This window comes from Accipiter gentilis, chromosome 19 (assembly GCF_929443795.1).
Source record: "Accipiter gentilis chromosome 19, bAccGen1.1, whole genome shotgun sequence".
NCBI classification, from domain to species: Eukaryota; Metazoa; Chordata; class Aves; order Accipitriformes; family Accipitridae; genus Astur; species Astur gentilis.
The window spans coordinates 27,356,701-27,373,841 of record NC_064898.1 but is presented as its reverse complement, the minus strand read 5'-3'; the positions used below and the strand labels follow the sequence as shown (position 1 = coordinate 27,373,841).

At 50.4% G+C, this 17,141-nt stretch overlaps 2 protein-coding genes across 4 annotated transcripts in view; both read right to left on the bottom strand.

The window, feature by feature from the left end:
* Window positions 1-4,684: 4,684 nt before the first annotated feature.
* Window positions 4,685-10,445, bottom strand: WDR73 (WD repeat domain 73). 3 transcript variants are annotated; one of them, XM_049823234.1, is made up of 8 exons: window positions 10,351-10,445; window positions 10,199-10,266; window positions 9,791-9,879; window positions 8,993-9,081; window positions 8,017-8,084; window positions 7,071-7,235; window positions 5,674-6,048; window positions 4,685-5,084 (listed from the first exon to the last, which is right to left on the bottom strand). In XM_049823234.1, the coding sequence occupies exons 1-8, from the start codon at window positions 10,431-10,433 to the stop codon at window positions 4,846-4,848; spliced, it is 1,176 nt and encodes a 391-aa protein (XP_049679191.1). In that variant the 5' UTR covers window positions 10,434-10,445; the 3' UTR covers window positions 4,685-4,845. The 3 variants fall into 3 exon arrangements, with proteins under 3 accessions (XP_049679191.1, XP_049679190.1, XP_049679192.1); XM_049823233.1 differs by lacking the exons at window positions 10,199-10,266; window positions 10,351-10,445 and having other exon boundaries at window positions 9,791-10,130; XM_049823235.1 differs by lacking the exons at window positions 7,071-7,235; window positions 8,017-8,084; window positions 8,993-9,081; ... (1 more) ...; window positions 10,199-10,266; window positions 10,351-10,445 and adding an exon at window positions 6,399-7,063.
* A 270-nt stretch (window positions 10,446-10,715) lies between these two features.
* LOC126048155 (disintegrin and metalloproteinase domain-containing protein 9-like) overlaps window positions 10,716-17,141 on the bottom strand; it is a 30,674-nt gene continuing 24,248 nt past the window's right edge. The window contains exon 21 of the mRNA XM_049822747.1: window positions 10,716-15,249. Within this exon, the coding sequence (XP_049678704.1) occupies window positions 15,208-15,249 (42 nt within the window). The 3' untranslated portion in view covers window positions 10,716-15,207. The remainder of the gene's footprint in view (window positions 15,250-17,141) is intronic.

Genomic DNA, 17,141 nt, shown 5'->3' with positions numbered 1-17,141 from the left:
CTGAACCCCCCCCGTTATTTTTGGGTAAAGCTGATGGGCAGCGTGGTACTTCTTTTTGTAAAGTGGTTACTTTGTACTGTTCATGGATACTTGCTTCTTTGGTTTCTCCACCATATCTGTGATGTTTCTGTGTTCTGTCAAATAAATTATTCTAGTTTATTAAACTCAGAAAAAAGGAAAAAAAAGAGTCCCAGTACCTGGACACTTCTGTTGGCTCAGGACAGGGGAGCTGGCACAGTCCTGGGGTCTTCTACAATGTGGCACCCGATCATGGTGCCGGTGGGGGTATGGAAGCTCTCGCCCCTCTCTCTGCCGCTCTGTCCCACCCCAGCAAGTCAAATGCAAACTCACGAGAGCAGACTTCCTTGTCGCAGCATCTCACGGTCCTGCTGCTCCTGTCCTCAGCTGCACGTTTCCTCACTAGCAAATTTATTCGTGCGTTAACACGTAAGTAAGTCTCCAGCAGCGTCCCAACTCTAGCCCTGGTGTTTCCAGCACCCGTGCGGCTGCTGCCTGCCTGTACGTCGGTGCTGGGACACCCCTGCCCGCTCTCTGGGACTTGGTGTTTGCCTCAGCTGCCCCTCTGAAACCCCCAGATCCTCTGGTCTGGCTGGAGGAGACTTTGGCCATCGTGCCCCCCCTGCTCCCCGCTGTGTCCTGGCTTCCAAACTCACACAGACACAGCAAGTAAATGCCGGCTTGGCTTCTGTCCTCAGCTCACACCAAATGTCCCCGTCTGTGTGTGCGCTCTGCAAGCTTCAGGCTGCAGCAGAAACCACAGAAATCAATGCTAAAATGCCACAAGACTTGCACCAAGCTGTCTTTTACACGGTGGGAGCACAGGAGAGCCACCTGCCCAGGCATGATCCGCACAGCTCCCACCACCCCAGCACCCTCGTCGCTCTCAGCTAACATCTGAAATCTTGGGTCATTTGGGTGAGAAATGACTAACGCAGCTTCAGCCCTCCCTGCCTGGGCTCCCTGCCAGCAGAGACAGACATCCAGGGCAAGGCATCGAACCAACATGTCGCTCTTCACGACGGGCTGTACCCTGCCCCAGAAACGCCGGCGTCTCTCCATCAGCTGGGATGTCGTCCTAAAAGACCAGCGCAGATGGACGTGGCCACCATGGGGGATCCTGCTCCTGTCCTGCTTGTGGCCACTTTGCCGAGCCCCTCTATACCCCCCTGTCCCCATCGCTGCCCTGATGACAGCCTTCCCCCTGCAATCCAGGGTGCAGAGACATGCAGACGTTTCAACGGGAGCCAGGGAGGAGATGAAGATTTCTGTATCCTGCAGCAGGGACTGGGCATGATTTCGGAAATGAAATGCGAGGCCACGCAGTACCTGGTGAGCACGGCGGACTAACGAGCTCCTTGTTAAACAAGCAATGTCTGGTCTGCGTCCTGCTGAGGAACAAATCGTAGCTGATGGTTTAAGAAGTTGTGCCCTAAAGGTTGGCACTGCAGGGCTCAATACATCCAGGAGCTGGTGCCCACAAGCGTGAAGGAAGACCAACCAACACAGCATTCATCATAAAACCCAACCTCCTGCAGCAGCTGGACAGCTGTAAAAGCCGAGGTCTCTCCACTGCTGTGCATTTGTACCCAGGGTAGCAGAAGGGAGGAATGGCTCCCAGGGATGATGCCGAGAGCTTGATACCATGCCTGTGTCATTGCCGTGTGGGACAGGGCAATCTGGATGGCCCTCAGTGCAAAGGGAGGTGTCCTGTCCTCAAGGAGTAGAGGATGCTCCAGCTGCCAGGGGAATGGGCACACACAGGCACTGCCCTGTTAAATCCAGCCAAGGCCAGCCCTTGCCCATCTTCTCCCCACAAATACGGCCCAGCACTTTTAGAGAGCAATGCAATGCCTCGAAGCAGAAGTCCCCAGTCCTTAAAAACATCCAGACACCCTCCAAAAGCACTGTTGGCAGTGGTGCTGCAAGCATCAGCCTCTTCCCAGCCCCTGGTGTAGCACAAAATAGTGGCATTAAGTTTCCCTCTGCTCTCACAAGCTCTGTTACGTTAAACCAGAGAGGAAAGCTCTGTGGGCAGCTTGCCTCAGTGAAGACGGGGGTCCTGGACGACCTTTCTGAGGTCCCAGGGAGAGCAGAGGTTGGACACATCCATGTCCAACGCAGCTGCGAGCTGCCCCTTGCCACGCTGATGCTATGGGGAAGGAGAGACCATCCTTAAGTCGGTCCATCTCGGGGGCGTCAACAGTTGTGCCGGGGGCAGGAGCCATCCCAACCTTCCCCACCAAGGGCAAATCTGGCTCCAGTAAAGCCACAGTCCCTACAGTCACACAATTGGACTCTCTGATCAAACATTCAGGCTTTGCCCAAAGGTCCACATGGTGCATTTCTGGGAGAAATGCCCTTACCGCCCAGTGTGAGTTCTCCAGCGTCATGTTTAAAGGGAGATCCCTCCTCTGTGCCTAATCCCTTTCTACGGCAGCTGCAAGTACTTAATATTTTGGACATCTCCAGTCCCCTGTCAAATCTGGTTCAAGCTGGACAAGCAGGCTTAAGTTATTTTGGGAAAGAAAAAAAAAAAGGGGGGAAGTTTAGATGAGTACAAACTGTGCTATTGCTTAAGCCCCACTTCTCTGGAAAGCTAAGCAAGTTTGCTTCCACTACCTGCATCACCATGACGTGGGATGGGGTCAGGCTTGGCCCTGCTGCTTCTGCTTGCCAGCTCCTCCACTACGTCCCTGCAAAGGAGACGGCGAGGAAGGCGAGGCCTTGGTTTCTGGGAAGACTGCAGTAGTCACCTCTCCTCCTCAGAGCCCACCTCCTCCAGGGCCAGACCCTCACCCTGGTGGGTGTTTCCATCTAAAAACCACGTGTTGTGGAGGAGCCGGAGCAGCGGAGCTGCTCACCTCAGTTTGCCAAATCTCCCGCTCCCAGGGGTGCTTGGAAAAGATCCCATAAGCAGCAGGGTCCTGCTTGGGGAATCCTCCATGCCTGTGTACCAGCCACACGGTGCCCTTCCTGCGACCGTACCTAGTGCCAGCCTCAGGCCAGAAAAGCCACGTCCTAAAAGAAAAGCCACATCCTAAACTCAAACCGAGTGGCCTAGGTGCAGGGGAAGGGCACACTGTGCTCTCCCACAGCAGGCAGGAATACAATCAATAGCAGAGGTAGAGAGACTGGAAAGCCAGGAGCCCTCCTAGCTACCCCTCTCCAGGGCAGAAATCCTCCCAGGCCCCTGGCCAGAACCTATTCACACCAGTTTGACATTGGCACAGCTGTACTGGTTTTGCTGGGGACCCTCCAGGGGTGGAAAGGAGGACCAGGCATTCCCTCCTGGGCTCAAATAGGCTTTTTATTTTGCTGGTACAGCAACTGCTGCTGCTGGCGGTGACACAGACCTATGGCTTTGGTAGGTCATGAAGCATCAAACCCCCCAGCCTTTGGGCAGGACGTGCTCCCCCCATTTCACACGCTGCCATATAGGCAGGGATGGTTTTGGGTGCGGAATGGAAGAGGCCACGTGGCTTGTGCTGGGAGGCAAGCAGCGTGGAGCTTCCCCGCATTATCATTACGGTGTAGATGGGAGCAGGTTTCAGCCTTAGCACCCGCAGGCAAAGGGCTGTTGCCATGACCCAGAGCAGTTCAGCACACTGCCTTCCCAGCGCCAAGGCTTCCCCAGCCACTTCAAGCAAAATACAACCTTCACCCCGACTTGCCCAGCATCCTGCCTGCCCTCAAACTCCCCTCCCACCTCAGCTTACACCCAGAAAAGTGGGGAGCTCTTCACACCCCTCCTCTGAGGGAAGCGAAGCGGCAGTTCCTGACCCCAGAAATAACCGTGAAAAGGCACTTGGAAGCACAAGGGGACAGCAAACGCTGGGTGCTGGGACACAGAACAGAAGGCAAACAGCATGGCAGGCCCTGTGCAAGCATTTGCACTGCAAGATCCAGGCTGGCTGCTCCAGTACAAGCAACCCCCAGCACCAGAGCAAGCTGGGATCCCCCACATTGTGGGTGAGCACCCCCTGCCTGCATTCCTGCCCTGCCCCAGCTCTTGACTCCCTCCCCAGCTCCTTGATGAAACATGCTGTTTTTCATGTTCAGGATAGGGAGCAGTCCCCCCCCCCCCCCCCCCAAATAACACCTTGGTAACAGCGTAGGCGTTGGCAAGAGTCATTGCCTGGCTTCCTCAGGCCCAGGAAATCATATTAGCTCAATCAAATTTAAACTTTCAGGTGGTGGGAAAAGAGCCAAAAGATACCAAGGCCTTTTCTTAGACTGGGTGCTCTCCAGTTACACAGGGGGAGGGCAAAGCTTTGTAGGAGGTTGGGGCTCAAAAGTTTGTTCCTGTTCCTTTTTGCAGGCTGCAAGCAGTCTGCACTTGCAGGCTGTGGCTTCCTGAGCGGAGGCCGCTGCTCGTGACACACACACGTGATGAAATGCCAACACCCTGTGGGGTTTGCAGCCTTCCCCCCAGTGCTGCGGGCCTGGAAAGCGGTGGGTTAAGTATGCCACAGATTAGGCCATTTCCTCAAACTGTAGTCATGCTTTTTTGTCTGTTTGCTTCTAAAAAGTATGGTGCAGACATGACATGGGTCTGCGATAAAATGATGGCAGGATGTTCTCTGCTGGCGGACGCAACCAGAACTACAGGCTACTACACTGTCACAGCTATCATTTGAAGGCTGGTACACAGGAGAGCAAGTAACACCATCAAAATTTTTTACTGTATTAAAATAGCACTCTTTACAGTTGGCTCTGTTCACTACAACTGTCTCAAAACAGTATCTGCATGCAAACAGATACCTCGCAGCCTACACAAACTAGAACATAGACAGGAAACACACCACATCTCACTGAAAGTATGATCTACCCACACTTCCCACAAGACTGAACCCAGTCCCAAATGTGCAAGGAACCATCGCTTGCTGCTGACAATAAAGTTCTTGGTTTCTGTGGATGCCACGTGTGCACTGTGACCAGGGGAGGGCCTCCACTGCTGTCTGATCCGCCGAATGCATGGCCTCTGTGAACAAAGATCGGCTCTGCTTCCCTGCCAGAGCTGTCCCAGCTCTGCGTGTCATACACGTGCACGGTCCCATCAAAACCTTCAATAAAAGGGAATCAGAGAGACCGCAGAAGTAAATTGCTTTGCTCTAGTCCTATTGGCCTCACGCTCACCTCCCTGCAGGGCTGCTGAGACAGAAACGAGGACAAAGGCCCAGACTGACAATCTGCAACAGCAGAGCATCCAAGCCTCCGAGGAGCTTGTCTCAAGCTAACAGCTGCCGGGGAGAACATGGGCCAGATCCAAAAAGCTTGCAGATCCACTAGCCTGAATTTGCAAAGCTCTGGCCAAGAGGCAGCCTTGCTGCCCAGCTGGTCTTATCGGTGCAGTATCCCTGCAGCCAGGCTGTCACTGGCACTATCAGGGCAGCATTTGCTAAGAGCATGGGGACTTTGTTCTGCCAGGAGGGAAGCAAGAGTCCCCCAGAACCCATCCAGGCCTCTTCTGTAGTTTTTGGAGCGAGGCACTTGCAGAGGACGATTAGCTTATATCTCTGCTGACTTCAGGAGGAGCTCTGAACCACCCCCGCCAACCAGGGTGTTTAAAGTAAGGTGGGGTGAACTGGGCCTTGATAGAAATACAGACCAAAAAAGCATCCAGAAAAGGAGATCTCTGCTCAAAGCACATACCTGAAATGGCAAGGCAGCCTTCCAGAGCAGGAGCCCAGGAGACACACAGAAACTCTGCACCTGAGCTGGGAGAGGGAACTCTGCACTTTGCTGAGGCCAAGGACTCTGAGGTTTTTCTTAGGTCTGTTAGAGCGAGGTGCCCTCCACTCGAGAGGCAAGCTACGGGCTGGGAGCTTGAGTCAGAGCCTTGAGGTCCGCGCCCGACTCCCATGCACCACCGCTCGCCACACGGCGCCGAGGGGACGGACACAGCCTCCAAGGGACTCTGCGGCTGCCGAGCATCAGCCAGGCACAGCTGCCCCTTGGCACAGCAGAGGAGCAACGTGTTGCCATCCAGGAATGCCAGGCCGCTGAGCTCCTCGCTGTTACTGGAGGCTAGAAAAGAAAGGCAGATCTCAGACACCATGAGGAGGATTCACATGATTTTTCTACTGCAATCTTGCCTAAGAAAGCAGATTTCCAGCCTTGTCCCTGGAAATGGCTTTCAAGCAATGCTACTTAGTTCTTCAGGAAAGCCAGCAGCAGAGACTGACAGCTCGCTCGAGAACTGTCGCTGCACAGGATCCGCATGGAGTAGGTACAGTCTGTACCCCTCAACAGGTGATGTTAGCACCCAGGCAGGGGAGACAGGCAGGCCCATGACTAACACTAGCTCTGTTCGAGTTCCCATGGGCGACGTGACACAGACCAGGGCTCTGACAGTAGATGCCTCCAGTACTACCTACCCTTCAGCAGTGGGAGCCACATGAGTCCCTGTGGCATGGGGACACGGCAGAGCAGTGACAAACACACTTTCCTTTTGCTCAGCTCACTGTTACGGCCACTGGATGCATACACACACATCTTCCACACCAGGGGATGAGGTGTGTGAGGCCCGAGTCTTCCTTTGTAAGTGAAGGCAGATGGTCTCCAGGACCCCCAACAAACCACACCTGGATTAACCACCTTGAGGTAAGGCAGGGCTGGCATGATCCCTCCTCCCATGCGCATGGACAGATCAGAGTAACACAGAGCTCGCTCAGAAGCTGATGCTGATTTCAACGACCCCAAGCGACGTGACTCTGGGGCTAGCACCTCCCTCGTTTGGGATGACATATGCAGCAGCCTTCTGCTAACCCAATTCTTTTCACTGACACCATCTATGGTGCTCTTGTAGTGCACAGATCTGGGGCAGAAGCCTGAGAAATCACTGTCACAGGAGTAGTGAGAAGCTGGAGATGGACCAGAGCATTGTAACCCCTTTCCTCAAGACAATGTACTTTCTGCAAATATCTTTCTACCCCGTGGCGCATGTCTGGAAGTACCCACCCAGTGAAACGTTTGCCACTTGAGCAATTACCCTTGCTTTACACAAACCCTAACTTTCCCAAATCAGACATTAGACTTGGTTTGAATACCTGCCATGTAGACATTTTTCCTTGATTCAACCTCTGTAATTTGGACGCTGTTGAGTCTTGAGCCATGAAGGACCCACGGGGCTCTGGCCGAAACGGTTGCAATTTTAGCCCAAGGTTGCCCAGTGCCATTTACTGTAGGTATGGCATCTACAGGTTTAATAACATCTATTTGAAAGAGATGTTAGCAGCTGTAAAACACATCAGGAGTCAAGTAATCCACGAGATCAAGCTGTTTCACAAAGATGCCTCCCAAAGCTAAAAGTGACCTACTGAACCAATAAGAAATCCAATTATGACTAAGCCCCTCTCCAGAATAAAACCACTCTTTCCAACACATCCAGCAAGGACTGACAAGAAGCCATTTAAAATCTAGCAAAATGCATGGAAAGTTGTGAATCAAGATGTTTACTTTCAATGAAGAAGAATAAGAAAACTTCTAATGCATTTTGCACTTCCTTTCTGGTGGTTTCGTTTCAATGTATTTCACAAGAGTAGACAAAGCAACGGCAATCCTTTTCTAGAAGCAGGCAGACATAGGCTTGGAGAACTGAGGTGGTTCATGTTATATCCTGAAAGGTGATGTATGGAGCTCTTTATTTCTAACCCTTGGGAGTCATTATGCTAACTATATGATCAGGGTTTTCGTTTGTATGACTAAGAGCTCACAAATAAGTGGAAAGCCGCTGTGACAGGCCTAAACCTACTAATTCCCTTACAAGGTTTGTGCTGCCAAGTCCACATCTTTCCAAGCCACCAGAATTGGGGTAGACGCTTGTCTCATGCCTTTCTCCAGCCCCTGCCACACAAGGACAGTCACTCAGAACTTCACTCAATGGGACTGGCACTCCTCTCCTTGTTTTACACCCAGGAAGAAGGGGAAGCTAGAGATGCTTGACGCAAAGACTACATTGAGAAACTACTCCAGCTCAGAAACATGTTCCCTTACCCGAGTCCTCTGCTGACACCTGCCAGACCTGGAGGGAGCTGTCTGGTGGGCCACTTGTCACCAGCAAGCTGAGGAGACAAAAAGAACCCCACAAAACTCTCCAGGAGCAGAGAACAGCCTTTTTTTTAACCCAGCCTGGGACAAACTGGTCTGCTGCTCCTCCTGTGCTCAGGAGCTCTGGCCTCTACTTGGAGCAGAGAAGGGGCCATAAGGACCATAATCCCAGAACTCCTGATGCCAGGGTGGTCTACGCAGTCCAGGCAAACACAGTCCCAGGCAATGGCATTTAATTAGCACATTTTCCAAAAGCATTAGACTAAGAATGGCGCAAAAAGCTCCAAAGTAGCAACAGGGGCTTGCGTAGGAGAGGGCTGAACGAGTGAAATGAATCAGCCAGAGGGAAGCGTGTTTGCTTGGCCTACAATCCACAGCAGGAAAAAACCTTCCGAACCTGCATATGCAGGGACTTACAGAGCAGCGGCAGCAGCCACTAGTATCCTGCTCTGCCTGCTGAGCACCTCCATGCAGTGCCAAATGCAGAAGGAAAGGATGAAGAAGGCAGAGCAAGGAAGCTACGCAGGCCCCTGTTGCTCAGAAGTCAGGTAGGGAGGGATCCCTGGTGAGCCAGCATCAATGTCAGCAGCCCCTGCAGCTTACTTCTGGAAGAAGCTGAGGATTCCACTTATCCAGAAACAGTTTTAGTTTCCCTGCCAGCTGCCCCACTGCACCTTTCAGTACAGCAGCAGCAGGGTGCACTCCGTTTTGCTGAGCACCCTGATAGACGGCTCCTCTCCAAACACTAAGACAGGGTTCTGGGAGGACCACTGGCCAGCAACTCCCCACCCAGACTCACTCTGATCTCAGAGCTGGCAGGATTGACCAGCTGAGTTGGGAAGTAGGCAAGGATAAGTTTTCTCTCAGTGGACAAGCCCCTTCTCCATCTCCAACACACCCTGGAAGGACCTCGTGGCCATACCTGGTATCCGGCACATATTTCAGGCTGTACACTGGGCGGTTTGAAAATCCACCACATTCCACCTTGAAATCTCTCTCTGGACACAGGCCCTAGAAATCAGAGGCAAACTCATTTCTTCACACTCAATGGCGCAGAACTTGGTGCAGAAAGTTACCGTGAAAAAAAGACAGACACAAGACACACTCTTGCTTGGTAAAGCTCTTGCCTGTCCAGTAATGCCTATTTCAACAGGAGCTATAGGAGTGAAGGATCCCAAAATAGTTAAGAGGAAAAAAAAATAAATCTGGAGAAAGCTCCTGTCAAGAGCTCTGCCTGGGTTCGTTGCCATCCATGCACGTCTGGCTCAGGAGCTTTCTGTTTACCCAGTGGCCAAACGCCACCTTCTACTTTAGTGTAGAGGTCACCCACCCAAGGGCCAACCTCACTGTTCAGCAGTGTGGTCCCCCAGACTTGGGCACCTCAACAAGTCCCTTCTTCATTTGCCTTGGTGTCCTCATCTGTCCTATTTCCCCATGAAACGCTTTCATTCACACATCTGGAGACAAAGTGTTCATGGTACAAGCTGCCCGCAGAGCCGCAGGATTGCACGACTGGCACGCCAACCTGCGCTACCTCAACTGGACAGCAGCTGGGTGACTTTTGTGCTTTACCTTTCTACCAAAGCTGCTCTAAACCTGGCCAAGCCCTTGTCAGAGCAACAGAGACCAGGTAACTGCTTCTGAAGCCCAGCCCGGTCTCTGAAGATACCGTGCCAAAGAAGACAGAGAGTTCTGGTGCCACTTTGGCTGCAACACCCACCTGGGTCTCCTTCACCTGCAGCGTTGGCGGTGGGAGAAGCTGCAGGATCTCGTTCCCACCAGACTGTCCGTACCCGGCTACACAGACACCTTGGGGGTGGGCACGAAGAACCAGGGACATGGTGAGGGATGCCCCCCCCCCCCCCCCGAGCCTAGACCCCTGAATTATGGTGCAAACCATCCTCAACCCTAGACCCAGAGCTGAACCCCGGTCTAGCCCCAGCCACTCAGCCCCACTTCTGGCGTCCTGGCCCTGCGCCTTGGCCTCCCCTCTGGGGCCCGACCCCACGGCCTCCCTCCTCCACGGCCCCGCGGCCATTTTCCCTACCCCAGCACCCCCCAGCCCGTCCTATCCCCTCGGTCCCCACTCCTCCCCTCAGCCACCCCCCTCCCCCCCCCCCTCACTCACGGTTCCCCCGGGCCCATTCGATAAGGCGGGTGGGTGCCTGGAGCTCGAAGGCGTGCAGGTCCTCGTACCTGCGGGGAGAAGGACGGAGGGGAGGTTGGGGGGGCCCGGGGGACCCGGAACGGGAACCGGGACCGGGGCTGGGGCTCCCTCACAGGCGCAGGGACTGCAGCAGCCACTCTTCTTCTTCTCCTTCTTCCTCCTCCTCCTCCTCTTCCCTGGCGCCCATCGCCTCCATGGCAACGCCCGCCCGGCGCATCTCTGACACCACACGGCGGCGCGCAGCGGTGACGTTCCCGAGCGTCCGGCGGGTGGAGGCGGAGGGGGTGGAAAATGGCCGACAAGCGGTCGCGGCCGGTTAAAACCGGTCGGCGCCGGTGGCTGTGAGGGAAAGGGTGGGACGCGGCCGCCGCCCTGAGGGGAAAAAGGCAGCGGGGTGTGTGGAGCAGCGTTATTCCCGTGGGGAGCGGGGCTCGCAGTGTTACACGTGGGGAGGTGTGTGTGTGGAAGGTTGGGTCGCGTTGAGGTATTGTCTTTAATCGGATTTGATGCTAATAATTGATTTTGACCCTCAGAACGCTGGGGTGTAGGTGGCGGTGCAGGCTCATGTGCAGGTTTGTAAGCGTCCTAGGGGTGGTGACGCAGCGCAGGGCTGTGCGTCTTCTCAAATAGAAATACCCGTGCGCAGTTGTGATAAATTCAGAGGTTTCCCCAGTCTTTGTAAAAGCCAGCCTAACCTCTGCCCTTTATGCCGGTGCCTCTGTATAACGTGGTTACATGACGGTTCCCAACCAACGCTTCCTTACGTAGGTTTTGCTGGTTTATTTTTAAGAACTAAATGCGTATCGTTCCTCGGGTACTTTATTGTTTTTCTGACAAGTGCTGCGTATCATCACATTGACTCCAGTTCCCCCTGCCAAGAGGATGCTGCTCAAACCGAGGTTGCAGGTCTGAGCCCACATTTGCAGAAGGCGATCGCTCTACGTTCCTCTCCGTTTCTCTCCAGTATAGGCTCAGACCAGGTGCTGAGGGATCGGTGCAGCTAACTCGCTTCTAGCTGTGGTTCACTGCCAGTAACAGTGACGCTTCAGGATCAGCAGCGATAATTAGGAGTTTATTACGGATTGTTGTGCTTTTTCTGTCTTCTGGCTGGGTTTTAGCTGGCATGCACAGTGTTGCGAGGCAAGCTGTGTCTGTTTTCTGTAACACTGCAAGGTGGCAGCCTACAGCTTCTGAGGTGGCTCTGGAGTAATCAGGAAAATGACTTGTTTTTACAGAAATACATCTGAACGTGAATCTTTTAGTCTGTGCAGTATCTCCTATGTTATTTGATATTCTGTATTGTTTATTTTTCTCTCACTTTTCAGTGTGCAGTCCTGCAGAAGTTGTCAGAGAGGAATAGAGGTGCTTTGGGCGGTTTCGTAGTGCAGTTTCCTGGGCTCCTGCAGTGCTTGGAGAGGGGGTAGGACATTCTGGGTGACGTGATGGGTTCAGACTTAGGCTGTGCTGTCTGAGCTTTGTGCTCGGGGCTAATTCAGAGCTCTCAGTACAGAAGTGAGTGAGAAAGAAGCAAGGGCAAAAGCAGGTACAGAGGCAGAAGTGCTGTGAAAACCAGGGTGGAAAGCCAGACCCCTTCCTTCAGCCAAGAGGCTGCGTGCTGCTCTGGAAGCAGTAACTGGAGCTGGTTGATGTGAGAAGCGCTTCTCACCTGTGGTTACTTTCCTGACATTCTCCACTTTGTCACTTCAGGATATGTTGGTATTAGAACTGTTCAGAGAAAGGATGGCAAGAATTCTCATGTACAGAGGGAGAGGTATTTCATTCACGTTATTTTTTGTAAAATAGCTCAATGTTCTGAAATTTACTAAAACCCTTGTCTTAGCAATTCTTTCTACATACTATGATTCAAAAAGAAAAGCGTCGAGTAAATATCTTGTGAAGAATCTGAAACAAACTGACTGCAGGGTGTTTTTTTTTAATGCAAACAGTATGATTGTTTTAATACTTTTGATTGTTAGAAGCCTGTGAGGGATGTTGGAGTGAGCTGGGGACCTCCCCTGGTGCAACTTGAGGCTGTTTCGTCTTGTCCTATCACTTGTTACTTGGGAGAAGAGACTGACCCCCCACCTCACTACACCCTCCTTTCAGGCAGTTGTAGAGAGCGATAAGGTCTCCCCTCAGCTTCCTTTTCTCCAGGTTAAACAACCCCAGTTCCCTCAGCTGCTCCTAAGTAAAGCCATGACAGTACCAGCTGCACATGAGAATACAGCGGTGTGGCACTCTGTGAACTCAGAGCTATGTCAGCCTTTTGTCACCTCCTGTTACCTCTTTTCTCATCTGTGTGAATTGATTGCAGGACACGAGCTTAGCCTGAGGCAGACGAGTGGCCAAGTCAGCTCAAGGTGCTCCTCTAGCAAGGTGTGAGAACAGAGAGAAGGAGAAATAGCAAAGGAAGGGCTGGGAGCCAGACATTTGGCTGTGAGCCATGGGGCAACCTTGCTCTTGTACCGTCCTACATCGCTTATAATCCATAAAGGAACAGGTTGTGTCTCTCCTGAACTCCAACGTCTGGTTTAGGGGGTGGTAATAAGTATTTGGAAATTATCTCCTGGTGGCCACTGTCTGAGAAGGAGCATGAGGCAGAACAGTGCGGGACTGGCTGAACGCTGTGGAGTCCATGTGGGGAAAGCAGAGAGCCTGAAAACAGTTTTCTCTGCACATTCTTGCCTTTTATTTTATCTTCTCTTTATCTTTTGAGTGTACTAAGTGGGTAAGTAGGGGGGAAAGGAGAAAAAGCCCTCCAGTACTACACACAGTGCAGGGTTTTTCTGAAGTACCAAGGCTTGAATGAAGGTAACAACTGAAATGACCATTTAAGTTGTAACAAAATAAAAGATTTTAAGGCTTTTTCAAAATCTCTCCGGAAAAGAAATATTTTAATCTCAAAAATTTGAAGAGGAAAGAATAAAATTGGTAACATTTGTTACAGAATTAGAAAAAAAGGAACAGGCTAAGCTGTTTTGTTATGCCTTGGTGTGTAGCTTTGCCATATATATATTACAAAAATACAAAAACCCATTTGTTTGATGTGGGGTGGGTTTTTTTTTTTTTTTTTTTTTTTTTTTTTTTCCCCAGCAGGTTCTGTGCGTGCAGAAAGCCTGGCAAAGTGAAGGAGACCGAGAGTACCTACAACCTTAGTTGCTTCTCTCTGCCGGCTGGCTTTGCACTGTGTCTGGTCTTGGGCAGCCTTGGAGACATGTACACTGGGAAAGGAAACCATGAAGGAGCTAGGAATGGAAATTGTCACTGTGAGAACTAGTGTACTCCTTCAGTGAAACGAAATGGTACATGCCTACTGGATGTCTGAGCAGTCTGGTCTGAATGTTACACAGTAGCTACTCACAAGGATAAAGAGTATTTCCAGTTGCTATTTCTATAGCTGAGCCACCCTCAGAGGCTTAGGTTTGGTTTTACTTCCTAATATCTTTGTTTTGATTTGATTTGTAGTAAATTAAATTGATTTTGTTTCTTCCCCAAGTTGAGCCTGTCTTTTGCCCATGACTATAAGTGGTGAGTGATCCCTCCCAGTCCTTGTCGCGACCTGTGAGCCTTTCTCTATATTTTGTCCTCATCCCACCATGGCCAGGGAGGGAGGAGTGAGCGAGTGGCTGTCTGGTGCTTTGTTACCGGCTGGGCTGAAACCACGACACATGCCAAGAGTGATCACCCCTTGTACATTTGTAGTAAACTTCAAAGTGATGTAGATGAATTCTTGGACAGTTTGGTAGACCTGCCTTTCTTGCAGGCTCATTGCCCTGAAGAGCCTACCTTTTGGACCAAGCCAGAGTGTTTCGCTCTGGCCAAGACAGTGCCAGTCACTGTGACATGTTGATGAAAATGAGGGAGAAGGTGGTGGACAGTGGTGTTTTCAGGACCTCCCTGCAAGCAGAACATAATTTTGGGACTATTGTATTTCCCTTGTAGTCGTTGCTTATCTTCAGGAAGAGGTGGGAAGGTCATTTCTTCAAAACCGTGTCTTGGAGTTAGCTGTTTTGAGCCACAAGGATCTGCTATGCTCTTTGGGGGAAGATCAGCTGATATTTAGAACAGGAATGGCTACCAAGAATTGGTCTCAGATCATTTGTGGCAAACAGACTGATATAATATTTTTCCCCGTTCTGTGTTCTCACTCAGTATTTGAAGGCAGCAGACCTTGTGGACATTCCTATGGCCACAGTGCCCATCCAGCCCTGTGCTCTGCTGTGACTCTGAAATCCAGACCCATACAAGGCAATGGCATGGCTCATTATGTTCAGGGATGAATATTTCAAACAAATGCAATCTTTTCTTTTATGTCTGAGAAGCCAAAGAACGATGTGTCTGCTCTTTGGTCTACCAAGCAGACAGTGGGGAACTGGGAGGTGGACTTTCCATCAGCCAGTCTAAAAAAGGAGGCTGAAGAATCCTAAGAACTCTAAACCACTCATCCTGCAATCCATGCGTCCTTTCAGATACACACTGGCTTGTAGTGTTGAGCTTGCTCTGGCCGCAGGCAAGGTCTGCATTCTTAGGGTTGTGTGTTGTAGTCAGTTGCTCTGGACTCACAGATCAAAACAGCCTAAAAACTTCAGAATGTTGAGATACAGCCTGCTGTGTGCCTGCCTACAGAGTTCGCAAGGCCTGTAAAGTGATGACCTGGACTGCTGCAGCAGCAGACATAAAGGGCCTAGGAAGCGGAGATAGAAACCCTTGCAGGAGCAGAGTCCAGCTTCCTCCTAGAAAGCAAGATACTTGCTGTAAACAGAAATAGGAAGAAAACCTGGTTTATTTCAGTGAAGGTAACATTCCTATTTAAAACTGAGTGCCACCAAAACTAATGTAATAGATTTGGGAAGCAGGGCTTCCTATGGTTCCTGCAGAGCCAGTGATGTGTGAGGCTGCTCTCAGAGCCATGCCTAGGGTTTTTTCAGCCCCGTGAGGTCTTGTGTCCTGCAAAGAGGCACTGCTCTGGCTTAATCCTTAGAAGGACTTTCCTCTTCCTCTGCTAGGTTCTCCTGAAAAATAAAATGCTAAGGTTAGTACAGCATATTCTACTTAAACGGAGGTTATTTTGTTAGCATGCTGGTGGCAGAGTCCAGTGTTTACAATTTTAAGGAATGTATACTGGAACAGCGGAACTGTTTGGAAGGATGCATTTTCCAGAAGGTGAAGACTCTTTTCTGGTGAAATTCAGAGTCGCAGAATCCTGGGGAGGCAGTAGGATAAGTAGGTTCAGAGGGATTAGACGCATTTGTGGAGGGTGAGTCCAACAGGACCTTTAAATACAGTGGCCTGGATGCAAGCTGGCCATCAGCAGAACTTTAGGAGACCAGGATCAGCTCACCGTGTCCTGGTGATGATGCTTTCCCCAGTCTGTTATTGCACACTGGAGAGGAGATGCTGCTTTGGATGGTTCTTGATCGGGCCAGTTCATGTTCTAACTCCTTTAGTTGTCACGATATATTAAATTTCTAGGCATATTGCCTGCAAATGTAACCAAGGCACCTCCTCTCTTTGCTCCTTTTCCCTGGGCTGGAGTTTCCAACCTCTGCCCTGGTGTCTCAGTGCTTCCTCGGTTTCTTAATTAATGTATGTTTTCAGTCTTCAGTGGCTTTTTTAATTTATAATGTTTGAAAAATTGTAGTAAAATTCTTAAACTGCATTGCTTCAATGGAATTAATTTACATGCATTTTATCAAAACTGTCATTTCTAGACTCCTGTGGTGTTTAGAGACCACACATGATGTATTAGCAACAAAGGTGGCAGACTTGACATACCTTTCCTAGACTACCTCTTCTGTTCTCCTCTTACTTATTTTGTGGGTTATGCTACTACTCTATTAAAATTTTGATTAATCTTGTTGTCTCTCCATGTGATTAATCTTCTTTGCATTATGTTCAGTGCTTGATTTCATCAGCATCTTGTGACAATGACTGCCATACTTGAATTAACTATTGACAGAAAAAAGTAACTTTCCCCATCTGTCTCTTCAGGTTCACTTGTTCTATGAGCTGTGGTGGACCTCCTCAGTGCTATATAAAAAGCAGCACAGCATTTTTTCACTTCTTAGCCAAAATCTCTTGTGTTGCAGTTTAGTCTCATCATTTTTTTTGTTCTGCATGCAATAAACCTAAAAAGCAAGGTTTGAATTTATGGTTGCCTTGACTGTATTGGGGGGTTATTATCCAATATCCCCTCAGTCACCTCCTCAAATTATAGAACTCGTGTCTTCCAGTTTTTCCCTGAAGACCATGAGTTTCTGACCCCAGGGCTCTTCCCTGGGCCTCATGGATGGGTGATGCCTGTGCATGTGGTGTGAGGTGAGACCATAGGTGCTCTTCTTTCTTACTGTGCTTTCTGTTTTCTGGTTCCTTGCCTGTTTTCTTCTGCTTTTCTAACTGGAAGACGCAGGATTTTTTTTTTTTTTTTTTTTTTCCACGGAGCTTTTCCTTGGAAAAGTTGATCTGATGAAACTGCATCAGCTTTGACATAGTTTAGATTAGCCAGATTCCTGGAAGATAGAGCAGCCTTGCAGAACAGCGGCAGACACCTCAGAAAAGCCCCATGGCCAGGATGAGAGCAGAGGCTTGAACTTGACCCTCCTGCCTGGCGGCTCCCTGCAAGGACACTATGATGTCTGCCACCTCGTACTGCCAATTTTGGGCGAGATCTCATATTTGTCCCAATGTAGACAAAATTCTTATTTTCTGACTAGTGTTTTGTTTGTGCTTTCTTCAGCTGTGTCATCATGCCAATGCCAGCTCTTGAAGCAGTCAATCTGAATGCACTTCTATTTATAGGAACTTGGTATTTTTACCCTAAACTGTCTTTTGACATAAACCAAAACAATTTTCTGCAGGTATGCTGTGCACACTCTTTGGGTATGTCCTCACTGGCAGCTTTTGA